This window comes from Puma concolor, chromosome A1, assembly GCF_028749965.1.
Source record: "Puma concolor isolate L17-30 chromosome A1, mPumCon1.1.hap2, whole genome shotgun sequence".
Taxonomy (NCBI): domain Eukaryota; kingdom Metazoa; phylum Chordata; class Mammalia; order Carnivora; family Felidae; genus Puma; species Puma concolor.
The window spans coordinates 149,293,236-149,306,861 of NC_141667.1; the positions used below are offsets into that span (position 1 = coordinate 149,293,236).

The 13,626-nt window shown below is 49.5% G+C and overlaps 1 protein-coding gene across 1 annotated transcript in view; it reads right to left on the reverse strand.

The window, feature by feature from the left end:
* The window catches only part of COL23A1 (collagen type XXIII alpha 1 chain), a 355,798-nt gene extending 349,192 nt beyond the window's left edge, over positions 1 to 6,606 (reverse strand). The window contains exon 1 of the mRNA XM_086705987.1: positions 6,116 to 6,606. Coding sequence (XP_086562113.1) covers positions 6,116 to 6,406 — 291 coding nt within the window. The 5' untranslated portion in view covers positions 6,407 to 6,606. The remainder of the gene's footprint in view (positions 1 to 6,115) is intronic.
* Between the last annotated feature and the right edge of the window lie 7,020 nt (positions 6,607 to 13,626).

The window sequence follows — 13,626 nt, forward strand, 5'->3', positions numbered from 1 at the left end:
TTAGGAAGTGGGGCCTTTGGGACATGATTAGGACTTAGTGCCCTTATTAAAGGGACCTCAGGGGTGTCTGGGTAGCTCAGTCAGTTGAGCATCCAACTCTTGATCTCGGCTCAGGTCATGATCTCATGGATTTGTGAGTTCAAGCCCGGTGTCAGGCTCTGTGCTGACAGCACAGAGCCTGCTTGGGATTCTCTCTCTCCTCCTTTTCCTCTGCCCCTACCCACTCCCCCTCTCTCTCAATAAATAAATAAATAAATAAACGTTAAAAAAAAAAAGAGAGAGAGAGAGAACTCAGAGAGCTCCCTTGTCCCTTCTGCTGTGTGAAGACACAGTGAAGACAGCCACCTGTGAACGAGGAAACAAGGGCCCCCACCGGACACTGGATCTTCCAGGACCTTGATCTTGCACTTCCAGCCTCCAGAACTGTGAGAAAGAAATGTTTGTTTTTAAGCCACTCAGTCCACGGTATTTTGTTATGGGAGCTGGAACAGTCTGAGACAGTGGCCTTCTGACTCCTCATCCAGAACCTTTCCTCTCCCAAACTGAGGCCCACAAAGCCACCATGGCACACGGTGCCAGGCAAGACTGTGGCAACCTCCTAGCTGATAAATTCCCTTTTTAACTTAAGCCAGTCGGAGGCAGGGTCGTGTCACACTGCCATGTGAAGGGACAAGAATCCAAAGACATGTAGAAAGGCTGGATGATGATGATGCTTGGTGAGGGTAAAAGGGCCATCCTGCCCTGGGGACCACGGTTATAATGGCACACACTCTGGAAGGGAATTTGGGGGCCACGGTGACATATGGCTGCTGAGAAAAGCCAAGGAGACCCATGGCAGTGGGGTAAGGGAGGACAAAGAGGAGAGCTGTTGGGGCACATCTAATGGATACAGGGCTCCATACACAATTTGGGGTGTACTGATCTCCCTGTCCTTGGAACAACCTCTTCCATCTACTGCACGGTGACAGAGGTATCCTCTCCCCTGTGTAAGCTGTGATGCAGGAAAAGTTGGGAAGCAGAGACTGAAAATGCCTTCCCAGCATGGAGGCCACCCCAGCCAGTCACTCTGGGGTCAAAATGGCATCCACCAAAGGGTTAAAGACCATAAATGCCAAAGAATGGGGTTGTGCCAGAGAGAATTCGTGAACACGCCAACCTTGACTTTGACTATGGCTGGAGGCAGAGCTGGAGACTGAGGGAAACTGAAATTTTGTGGCTGTGGAGTGTTCCCAAAGCAGGTATGGTTATGAAAACTGGTAGGCCAGTGGAGGACCGTTGCCCCCCACCCAAACCCTCCTCTGGGGTAACATTCTACAGCACCCACCTGACACTGTTGGTTGCTCCCCAAAACATTCCCTGTCTTCCTTCCTAACAAAACCACAATTCTCTAATAGTGGCAATGTGCCCAGCCTGTGCCCGGGGAGAAATCAAGATTGGCCAAAGCTGAGGTGCCTGGGAGGCTCAGTCCTTTAAGCGTCTGACTCTTGATTTCGGCTCAGATCATGATCTCATTCATGAGTTCGAGCCCCACATCAGGTTCTGGGCTGATGGTGCTGAGCCTGCTTGGGATTGTTTCTCTCTGCCCCTGCCAACAGGCTCTCTCAAATAAACTTAAAAAAAAAAAAAAAAAAAAGATTGGCCACTCCTGTGGCAACCCCATTACCCTTGCCAGTGAAAGGATGATGGCAGTCATGGGCCTTGGCTCTGGTTGGTGGCCACACTGGAAGTCTTCTGAGAGGTACTGGGAGCTTCCCTGCTCTGACTCAAACAAAAGAGAAAGCCTACTGAGAAGATGACTCTTTTTCCTGCTCCCTTCTCTTCTACCTTGGTTACTCTTCTGTGAAGACATATGGTTGGAGCTGCAGCAGCCATCTTGACACCATGAGGAAAAGCCAAGACAATGACCTGGCCCCCACTGGTGGCCAAGTCATTGAACTAACTCGGGAACTAACTTCTGGGCATCTCTGGTTATGCAAGCTAATCCAATGACCGAGTTTTTTAAGCGACCACCCTCAAATATTCTGTTACCATCAAGAAGCACACTTACAGACTAACACTTTCCTCTCTATTATTTGCTTGTCAATACAGAGGTTGTTGTGACCCTTAGAAACGAGGGAGCTGAGGGGCGCCTAGGTGGCTCGGTCGGTTAAGTGTCTGACTTGGGCGCAGGTCATGATCTCGTGGTTCGTGAGTTCAAGCCCCGCATCGGACTCTGTGCTGACAGCTCAGAGCCTGAAACCTGCTTTGGATTCTGTCTCCCTCTCTCTCTCTTAAAACTAAACATTAAAAAAAAAGTTTAAAAAAGAAAAGAGGGAGTGGCCACCCAGGAAGATGCAGAGGTTAGAGGACACAGCTAGTAAAATGGCACGACTGAAACTCCTCTCTGCCTGCTGGTATCATTCAGTTTACAGACTGCCCAACTTCAGAAGCTGTGCCGCAAATCTTCAAAACCAGAACGTCGAGGTCCGATTCAAACATTTCCAAAATATGTTTGCGAAAGAAATGCCCCCGACGGTTGGCTCGCTCTAAGCACGTTGCTGTTTTATAAAGTTCTCCCAAATTGTTCCCCCACCTCCACCAGAAAGAAAAAGAATGAATAGAGAAAGTGAGCCTGCCAGGAAGTCACTGGAAAGAAATTTTTGAGTTTGAGAGCCAGGAAATGTCAAGGAAACAAACGTAGCTATGATGGACTCTTCATCTCCTGTTGTGCTAGGGGATTCAAAAACTGGATCTTTATTCAAGTGTGCCCCACAGAGCGGTCCCGACAAAGTGACAGGCTGCCGCAGAGGCCGAAAAAGCTACATGTGATTCTGGGTTTTACGGTAATTTAACCAATACGTATAGTTGTTGATGGTAGGAAAGGAAATTGAATTTTACCCAGAGTCTCTGGGTTTTTCTTGTTTTCAAACTGATTGGTCTGGACAATGGAGGACCGGGAGCCAACAATAAATCCATTGTAAGCTGGAAATGGTCTCCTCTGAATACAACTAAATATTTCTTTAATCCTTCCATTAAATTTGTTACTGTAGTATGAAAGCTATTTTATTTACTCTAAAATTCAGGCTGTTGTAATGCTGTAATTATAGGTATAACCAATGGGGGGTTGGTGACTTAGACAGCCATTTAAGGCACATTTAATTGCATAATATCAGATGCTTGTTTTCCATTGAATATCTTTGGGTCATAATGAAGATACTATCGTTAATGACTTTTATGTTCTGAAAACCATTTCTTTCATTTTGTACCATGGGAAGGCTCTTTAATAATCCCATGTTAACATGAATATTCCCTTTTTTGCAGCTTCTGTATCTACATTATCAGGCACATCAGCCAGTCCCAACAAAGTTATGTCACAGCTCTGTTCCCAAAGGAACAAAGACATCGGGTCGCATATTAACAGTGGCTTTTGTTGGCTTATTTTTAAATATTTTTCCCTGACATTAAAGTTGTGTGTGGTTGGCAAGGATTTCTCTTCCTCGGTTTGGATATGGTTTCTGCCTCCGAAACTCTGAAAACAAGCTTGTTGATAAAGGACGAGCTGCAGGCACCCTCGCATACATACCAACTTCAGCACAGGCGTCACTGAAAACAAACCAGAACCAAAAACCACCTTCAAGTCCAAACGCTCTTTCCTTAAGAGATTTGCAGTTCAATATTTCTTTGTCCTTCATATCTAACGGTTCCAAAAAGTATCTTCACATCTACTTATTCACTTATGTTTATTTTTGACAGAGAGATAGAGCGTGAGTGGGGGAGGGGCAGAGAGAGGGAGAGACAGACTCCAAAGCAGGCTCTAGGCTCTGAGCTGTCAGCACAGAGCCTGACGCAGGACTCCAACCCATGGACCGTGAGATCATGACCTGAGCTGAAGTCCGACGCTTAACCGACTGAGCCACCCAGGTGCCCCCACATCTATTTAAAGCCAATTACCAACTCTTCATTATGTGCCTCCCTCATCTCAGCGAGGGGGTGTAGGTGTTGCCCACCAGGCTGTGGACATTTCCCAGCTGGTGACATTTGTGAGAAGAATGGCTTTTGGCAGGAACAGACGGATATCCTAGGAAAGAGATGCCCTCCCACAGGGGACCCCCAAACAGCCAGAAGCCCAACTCCAAGTGCATTCATGCCACGGCATCTCTGACAGTCCACCAGCCAGTCTGTGCTCCAAGCACATGCACTTTAACTCAAACCTAACCAAACCAAGCATACGTTCACATACATCCTGTGCTAACGCCAGCCTGCTGAACGGTATGGCCAACTTCAAGTGCAAATCCCAGGATGTGAAATATTCCCTTTGCCTTCCTAAATCAAGAGCAGAGAGACTGAGAGAGACAGAGACCAAGAGAGAGAAAGTTCTGCCCAGTAACTACTAGCCCAAGCACTACAGGCCCACCCAGGTAATATCGGTGCCACTGGAGGGAGCAGGATGAAGCCACTACCTTCTGTCCCCTCAGATCCTTAATCCTTAGAGTTTAGGATTTTGCGAATCCACACTTTTCAGCTGGGGTTGCTTTGTCAGGACATCTGCCCTGTCCCCATTGCCATTAACATGGACACAAATTTATAAGCTGCCTGTACCAGGACTTCTGATTTACTCAATCAGGCCTCCCAGTTTATTTTTCCTAAGAGGGGCCTCCTAGGGGAGAGAACAGCTCCGGTTACTGCACTTACAGATAGAAATTTTACTGGCCCTCCATCAGTCAAGTCAACACCCCGGTCTCTAGGGATTTGCCAAAAGATAATGGGCTGTAATTACGAAACCTTCACCACCAGTTGCCAGTTCCGAAGTCTGCGGGCACGTTCAAGGCAATAATAGGAAATCAATTCATGAAGCAGCAGTTCTGCCCAAAACCATGCTGGAGGAGACGGAAGGCTGGCTTCAATGGAAGGGGCTTAAGAAACAGGTAGGGTGGACTAGAAGGTGTGGTCCAGCCTTCTCCCATTCCCCAAAAGATTCCGAAGGAACTCCTCAAAGGACACGCAGCTCAATGCATTAATGAAGATCACAGCCAGCACGGTCTAGGGGGAATTGGTAGCAGCAGGCCTGGCCTCCCTCTCCCCTACCTTGAAACACTGGGGATTTTCAGGATACAGTGAAGGATGCCCCTCTGGGCACTAGACTTGGGATCCACCTCTCCCAGGAGGAAGAGGGTGGCTCAGGCCACGGAGGTGAGCTCATCCGGGGGACCCCTGGCCAGCCCACCTGCCTGTCTTCAGTTCTACCAGGGTCGGGCACTGGTGCACAGAACGTGGAGATTTTGATGCACACGACGGATGAGGGCGTTGAGGCCACAGCAGCAACCTTCATAGAAGTGTCGCAGAGTCTCATTCGACACTTCCAACAAGGGCAAGGAAACTCAGGATGTAGCTGCATTCCCCAGGTGGCATCGCTTAAAAGCAGAAACCGGGTGTTTAATTCCCCTCATCCTACCAAGCCGAAGCGGCTGTCGCCTCAGGTTTCCGGGGCACTGAGTACGCATTTAAGAGCCCCAGAACACAGCATCTCCAGAATGGAGCTGCTCGGAAACAAACCTTTCTGGGAGAAGGTGTACAGGGAAGGTCCAGCTGACCGGAACCCTCCAAGGGCCCTGGCCCTCGGGTCCGTCTAAGGCTTCCCTCCACCGGGGCTGCCACTTCTCCGAGTACAGCAGCATCGGGACAGTGGCCGCCACCGGAGACGAGTCACCCACCAGGCACTTCCCACACGAGCCTGGTCATTAGCCCGGCACAGAGGAGGAGCCAGGCGCTCACCTCCAGCGGGAAGCGACGGGTCTGAGCGCACACCCCCGTGGACACTCGCCCCCCCCCCCCCAGGTCTGTCACGATTTCTAAGCCCGTGGTCTTTCCTCGCTCTCCCTCCGCACTACTCGCTCCCGAAACAGCCCTTCTGGCTCGCGTTTCCTGCGGCCGCTGCGCCCTGCAACGTGACCCTGCGGCCGGAGCGGAGGCGGCAGGACCCCCTCGGGGACCGGCACCCCCAGCCAGACGCGCAGGCCGCCGGGAGGGACTCACTCACGCAGGGCAGGCGAACGCTCCTCGGGGAGAGACTGCCGCGGTGCCCGCGCCCCGGGCGCACAGACGCTCCCCTGCCGCACGCGCGCCCCGCGCCCCTCACCTCGTGCAGCAGGCGCTCCAGGTGCGGCTCGGCCCAGGCTGCCAGGTCGCCCGGCGGCCCCCCGCGCCGCAGCAGATCCCGCTCCTCCTCGAGCGCCGCCACCCGGCCCTGCAGCGCGGCCGCCTGGGCGCCCAGCAGCAGGCAGGCGGCCGCCGAGCCCACAGAGAGCAGCAGGCACAGCGCGCTCACCGCCCAGGCCCCGGCCGTCGTCGCGGGGTGCCCCCCGCCGCCGCAGCCGCCCGCCGGGCCGCCCTTACGCGCGTCGCCGCCGGCGCGCTGGCCCGGGCTCATGGCGCGCTCGTCGCGCGTGGGTCTCCGAGGGGGCGGTGCGCAGCCGCGGGTGCGGGCCCGCGCGCGGGGAGCAGGCGGGAGAGTCCGAGGCACGAGGTCGGCCGCGCGCGGGGCTCGGCCTCGGGGCAGCAGCGGCTCGCGGCGCACGCCCCCCACTCCGCCGCCAGCTCCTCCACAGCGGCCACTTTGGGCAGTTTCCTCTATGCAAATAGATCCTACCAGAAAAGGAGCCGGGACCCACCCAGGGGAGGAGCGGCCCGGCCGGCCCCGCGCGCCGAGGGGCGGGGGAGGGAAGGGAGCTGGCTCTTCTGAGCCCCACGCGCGCGCCCGGCGGACCCCCGGCGCAGCGCGCACAGCCACCTCACCTGTCCCGGGCGCCCAGCTGCAACCCCACTGCCGCGCGCACACCTCCGCGACTCCCCAGCCCGAGGTCCCTTGCGGTCCCCAGAGGTCTGCGGTGCGTCCGGAGACTCAGAGCGCCTTCCGCAGCCCACCTCTGGCCCGAGCATCGTTCGTGTCTGGGGGCAATGCCGCTAAAACTTGTGAATTAACCTTTCTGACACTTTTTTAAAAGTTCAGAACTTCAAACCCCGTGGAACTTTGTGAATCGGTCCTGGATGGTGCCTTAGCGCCGCTCCGTGGCCGAAAATGACCACTGCGCAATCACACTGAGAGACGCAGTCAAGGTTGCGCTTTCGCCCAGCAGAAACATACCTCTCAGAATCTTAGTGCTCTCACCATTTATTAGGTGCCAGGTGTGTGGTGCTGGTGGCAGAAATTGTAAGACCTTGTTCCTGACCTAGAGAGGGTGTTAATTTGAGAAAATTGATCAATGGGGAAGATGGGGAAAGAACTCCAACTTTTGTGCCGGCGACGGCTTCATTCTGTAGCGGAAGCACAATTTGGCCAAAAATAAGCCAGTATGCACCATACTCAGCTATACTACGATTCTGCTGCAAATTTAGATCACAGGGTTAAGGTAGGAAAGCCTGAATGAGAATAAAAAGGCCCTCTCGGTCTTTTCAAGAAAGAGAAGAAAGGCTGGAAGTTAGGTCCGTTCGCCACTTGGTCGCGAATTCCTACCAGGTGTATTCATGTCTTAAAATGGGTCTCACCATGTCGCTTCCACTAATGCCTGTAATATTAAAATAAACAAGCAAAACTGCTGACTTAGATCTTTGTAATTTGGGCAACTCCACAACCAATTTGGGGGGTGGGAGGGAAAGACCTGTTAGATATTCCCTCTTGCTCCCTGGGTATCTGTGGATTATTAATTTCTGCGGATACATTAGTTATCTCTGATAACTGTTGAGAGCCTCCACCTGACATGTTCCTCCTTACTCTCTGAATTCAGAGGGAAAAGCCACCTCTGAGATTGGAATAAAACAGAAGTGATTGGCATCTTACCCCTGCAACTTCATAGCTGTGACCTTAGGTAAATTGGGATTGTGGTTAGCTGATTATCCTAGAGGTAGGTCCTGGTACTATGCTAAAATGCAGCGCATGCCCCGCAAATCCTCCGAAAAGTGCTTGCTAAGCAAACTAGATCCTCGGCTTGAAAGAGGTCAAACCATATTAGAGGTTAGCACCTCAATATTATTAGACACATAGCTTAATTGCCCATCACCTACGTTGATGTTACTGTGTGTCCGATGTTTATAGCAGCATTATCTACAATAGCCGAGTTATGGAAGCAGCCGGAGTGTCCATCCACAGATGAAAAGATAAGGAAGATCACACACACACACACACACACACACACACGGGAATAATCACCATAAAAAAAAAAAAGAATGAAATCTTGTCATTTGCAATGATGTGGATAGAGCTAGAGAGTGCTATGCTAAGGGAAATAAGTCAGTCAGAGGAAAACAAATACCATATGATTTCACTCATATGTGGAATTTAAGAAACAAAACAAACCATCATGTGGGGGGGGGGAAGAGAGAGAGAGAGAGAGAAATCAAGAAACAGATTCTTAACTACAGAGGCAAACCGATGGTTATCAGAGGGGAGGTGGCTGGAGGATGGGTGAAATAGGTGACAAGGACTAAGGAGGGCACCTGTGATGAGCACCCAGTGTTGTATGGAAGGGTTGAATCACCTAATTGAACACCTGAAACTAATATAACACTGTATAACATATAGGACATATATAACATAACGCTGTATGTTAATTAACTGGAATTTAAATAAAAACTTTTTTTTAAAAAAGCCAAGCTCATTTGTCCTTTAGGACTTTGCCCTTGTCTACTACCTCCCTATCTGGAATGTTCTGTTCTCATATCTTTTTTTGTTTTTAAGTTCATTGATTGAGAGAGAGAGAGAGAGAGAGAGAGAGAGAGAGAATCCCAAGCAGGCTCTGCACTGTCAGGGCTTGAACCTACAAACTGTGAGATTATGACCTGAGCCCAAATCAAGAGTCCAACACTTAACTGACTGAGCCACCCAGGTGCCCCTGCTCTCAGATCTTTGAATAGTAAGCCCTTCCTTCAGGTCAAAGTCCCCAGGTCCTCAAACCTCACTGCCTCTGAGAGACCTTCCCAGGCTGCCCAACCTAGGGTGTCTGCACCCGCTGCCCCCCTCCAAAGGATTACTTGGGGGATCAGGCCATTTATCACTGTTTGAAGTTACCTTTTCATTAGAAAGACAAAGTTACCCCTTTGTCTTGCTCACCACTGTTTTCTCAAAAAAACAGGACAGGATCTGACACATGGTTGATGCTCAATAAATATTTGCCAAATCAACTAAGGAAAGGTGAAAATAGGTTTACTGCCTGCAGCTCACTTTAAAAGTCCAGGAAGAGGAGCGCCTGGGTGGCTCAGTTGGTTAGGCGTCCAACCTCGGCTCAGGTCATGATCTCGTTGGGTTCGTGAGTTTGAGCCCCGCATGGGGCTCTCACCCCTCAGCACAGAGCCCACTTCACTTCGTGTCCTCTGTCTCCCTCTCTCTCCGCCCCTCCTCTGCTCATTCTCTCTCTTTCTCTCTCAAAATAAAATAAGCTTTAAAAAAAGGGGGGCGGGCACCTCGGTGGCTCAGTTGGTTGAATGTCCGACTTTGGCTCAGGTCATGATCTTGTGGTCTGTGAGTTCAAGCCCCGTGTTGAGCTCTGTGCTGACAGCTCAGAGCCTGGAGCCTGCTTCCGATTCTGTGTCTCCCTCTCTCTCTGCCCCTCCCCTGCTCATGCTCTCTGTCTGTCTATCTCTCTCTCTCTCTCTCTGTCAAAAATAAACATTAAAAACATTTTTTTTAATTAAAAAAAAATTTCTGCATACAAGGAGCTGTGACCTTTGGTCAAGGGACATCACCTCTGCAAAACCATGAGTTGGAAGGTGGGAACTGAGGGGATAGTCTTTCTCTCCTCCTGCTCTCTGCTCTGCTGGGTCTCCTACCTCCCACTGACCAAACCCACAGGGCAGGGAGCCCCGACAATGCAGTGCATGCAAGAGACCAGCCTGCTAAGGACAGACAGTCAGAGAGATATAAGGCAGCTGTGTGGCAGAATAAAAAGAGAAGACCCACCACATCACCTAAGCTGCTGGTGACGTTTGTTGGTAAACGCTCAATACAGCTACTGCTGCCTCTGAATGGCTAACGTGCCAGCAACAGGCACTACTCCTCGGGGAGACCAACTGGCCATTGGGTGGCAAATCAGCTAGTTTGGATTCCCTCCAGCCTGGAAGGGCAAGCAGTTTGACGCTCATGGGGACAGCTATTCCAGGTATAGGCTTGGCTTTCCTGTCTGCAGAGCCTCAGCCAGCACCACTAACCTCACAGGCGGCCCGATCCATAGATATGGGATCTCCTACAACGTAGCGTTGGAGCAGGGGGCCCACTTTACAGTGGGAGTGAGCCCATGACCTTGGAATCCACTGGTTGTATCACATCCTCCACCAGCCGGAAGCAGCCAGGCTCACAGAATACCGGAACTACATTTCAAAGGTGCAGGCGACCCAATGGTGCCCCTTTTTCCACGGGGGATATATTCCAAGACCCCCCCCCCCCCCGCCAGGGGATGCCTGAAACTGCAGATCACACCAAACCCTGTAGATACTCAGTGGTTTTTCCTGTATGTACATTCCTGTGATAAAGTTTAATTCATAAATTAGGCACAGCAAGAGATTCACAACAATAAAAAATAGAACAGTCATAACAGGATACTGTAACAAAAGTTATGTGACTGTGGTCTCTCTCAAAATCTATTGCACTATGCTCACGCTTCTTTTTTGTGACGATGTGAGATGATACAATGCCTACGTGATGAGATGAAAGGAGGTGAATGGCACAGGGGTTTGTGACATAGCGTTAGGCTACTATTGACCTTCTGACGATACACCAGAAGGATCATCTCCTTCTAGACCGTGGTGGACCACAGATAACTGAAACCCCAGAATGTGAAACATGGATAAGAGAGGGCTACTGTCCTCTGAAAGGCTGCAGGGCCACCTTTCAGGTCGTGGCATATGCATTAAATAAGGAACCTCTACATGATGCTCTGTTCCAGGTAATACAGGAATCTCGGAACCGAGTAGGAGCGAGAGTAGCCCGAACACACCATCACCCCCCATTACTCGCTGGGGGATTTTGAACTTGCTGTCCTCCCAACTGTAGGTCCTGCAAGTCTGGAGATCCTAGTTCTCCAAGGGGCTATGCTCTTTTTTTTTTTTTTTTTTTTAAGTTTATTTATTTATTTTGAGAGAGAGAGACAGAGAACAGGGGAGGAGCAGAAAGAGAGGAGAGAGAAGAGAGAATACCCCAAGCAGGCTTTGCTCTGCAAGTGCAGATCCCGACACAGGGCTCAATCCCACGAAATGAGAGATCATAACCCGAGCCAAGATCAAGAGCGGGACGTGTAACTGACTGAGCCACACAGGCGCCCCTCAAAGGGGTCACACCAAGGGGCCATTCGACTACAAGCTCTGGCTGCCACCCGGGGCACTTTGAGCTCTGTGTCCGGGGACCTGAAGTCAATGAGTCATCATTTGGGTGGGGGTAACTGACCCTGACCAGCAGGAGGAGGTGGGGTTGCTCCTATACAGTGTGGGCAGGGAGGGATATGCCAGGCACCTTGTGGTACCCCTGCGCCTCCCTGTGGCCATGAACAGCAGTGTGCAGCAATGCAGCCTGCTGGTTGACAAGAGCTCAGATTCGTCAGGATAAAAGGGTGTTATAAAATGTTTTATTAAAAAAGGAATTATTGGGGCACCTTGGTGACTCAGTTGGTTAAGCGTCTAACTCTTGGTTTTGGCTCAGGTCATGATGTCGCGGTTTGTGGGATTGAGCCCGCGTCAGGCTCAGTGCTGAGCATGAAGCCTGCTTGGGAGTCTCTCTCTCTCTCTCTCTCTCTCTCTCTCTCTCTCTCTCTATTTCTCTCTCTCTCTCTCTCTCTCTCTCTCTCTCTCCCCTCCCTCCCTCCCTCTCTATCCCTCCCTCTCTCAAAAACAATAATAAGGGTTGCCTGGGTGGTTCAGTCTGTTAAGTGTCTGACTTCGGCTCAGGTCATGATCATACGGTTTGGGGGTTTGAGCCCCACGTCGGGCTCTGTGCTGACAACTCAGAGCCCGGATCCTGCTTCAGATTCTGTGTTTCCCTCTCCCTCTGCCCCTCCTCTGCTCACAGGCTGCCTCTCTCTCAAAAATAAATAATAAAAAATTTTATATAAAAAATAGTAAGTCAAAAATCAAAAAGGAATTATTTGGGTCAGATAGGGTTGATGACCACTGCAGAAGATCATAAGTAATGTTAACACTGAAAACGTTCACATATGTTCAAAATGTTGTTTAAGAAGGCAAAGGTACTTACTCATATTTTTTAATTATCAGTGAAAATGATTTAAATTAAGCTATGAGGCTTAAAGGGCTAAGCTTCAATGACCTGAGGAAATTGTTGCATAGAAAAGGCAGTGTGAGGGGCACCTGGGTGGCTCAGTCAGTTAAGTGTCCAACTTCAGCTCAGGTCATGATCTCACGGTTCGTGGGTTGGAGCCCCGTATCAGGCTCTGTGCTGACAGCTCAGAGCCTGGAACCTGCTTCAGATTCTGTGTCTTCCCTCTCTCTCTGCCTCCCCTGCTCATTCTCTCTCTCTCAAAAATAAAAAATCATTAAAAAGTTTAAAAAATAAAAATATAAAAAAGAAATAGTAAGATCTTTTAAAATTAAATTCCTCTTCTGATGGCATACTGTAAATGTCATTTAGGCCTGTTCTTGTCATTTATTCAAAATTATATCTGCCCATGTTGTCTTTAATTAAGAGAAAATCCAGCAGCTTTTTAAAAGCATGGGATTTTTTAAGTTTAAAAAAAAAGTAATTTTCATTTATATTTCTTTTTTTCTTTTATCATGTTTATTCATTTCCTGAGAGAAAGAGACAGAGTGTGAGTCGGGGAGGGGCCGAGAGAGAGAGAGAGAGAGAGAGAGAGAGAGAGAGAGAGGGAGACACAGAATCCAAAGCGGGCTCCAGGCTCTGAGCTGTCAGCACAGAGCCCAATGTGGGGCTCCAACTCCTGAACTGGGAGACCATGACCTGAGCCGAAGTCAGATGCTTAACTGACTGAGCCACCCAGGCACCCCAGTAATTTTTTCATTTATATTTCTAATGGGAAACATTTTAAGTCACAGGGTGGGGTGGAGGGGGAGCATGGGAATTGCCCAAAATCTACAACTTATCTTTAGTTCATCTCATTACATGTAACTGCTGCTAACAGTATCTGAAAGAACTAAGCCTATGAGAGGCTTATCTCAACAGATATTTAAGGCGGTTTCAAATCTTCATAATTAAATCTATGTCTTGGTCTTTTAATTATGTATGATTTCCCCCCAAATTGCAATAATTAAAACCAAACTAAAACCAGGAAAGGAGTGAATCTAAGAAAATGTATCTGAACAGTAGACATTCTTGACTGGTAAACCAAACAAAATTTCTTTGAAAATTCTATTCCCCGTGACATTTCAGTGAAATGTCACAATAAAAGCTACAATTTTAGGGGGTCAAAAATAGAATTCTTCGTAGCTTAGTACTTTCTGGTGCCATAAAGAGGAACAATTAACATTGTTAAAAAATTTTTTTTTAATTTTTAAAAAAATGTTTATTTGCTTTTGCGAGACATAGAGGCAGAGACAGAGACAGTGGCATGAGCAGGGGAGGGGCAGAGAGAGGGAGACACAGAATCCTAAGCAGGCTCCAGGATCTGAGCTGTCAGCACAGATCCCGACATGGGGATC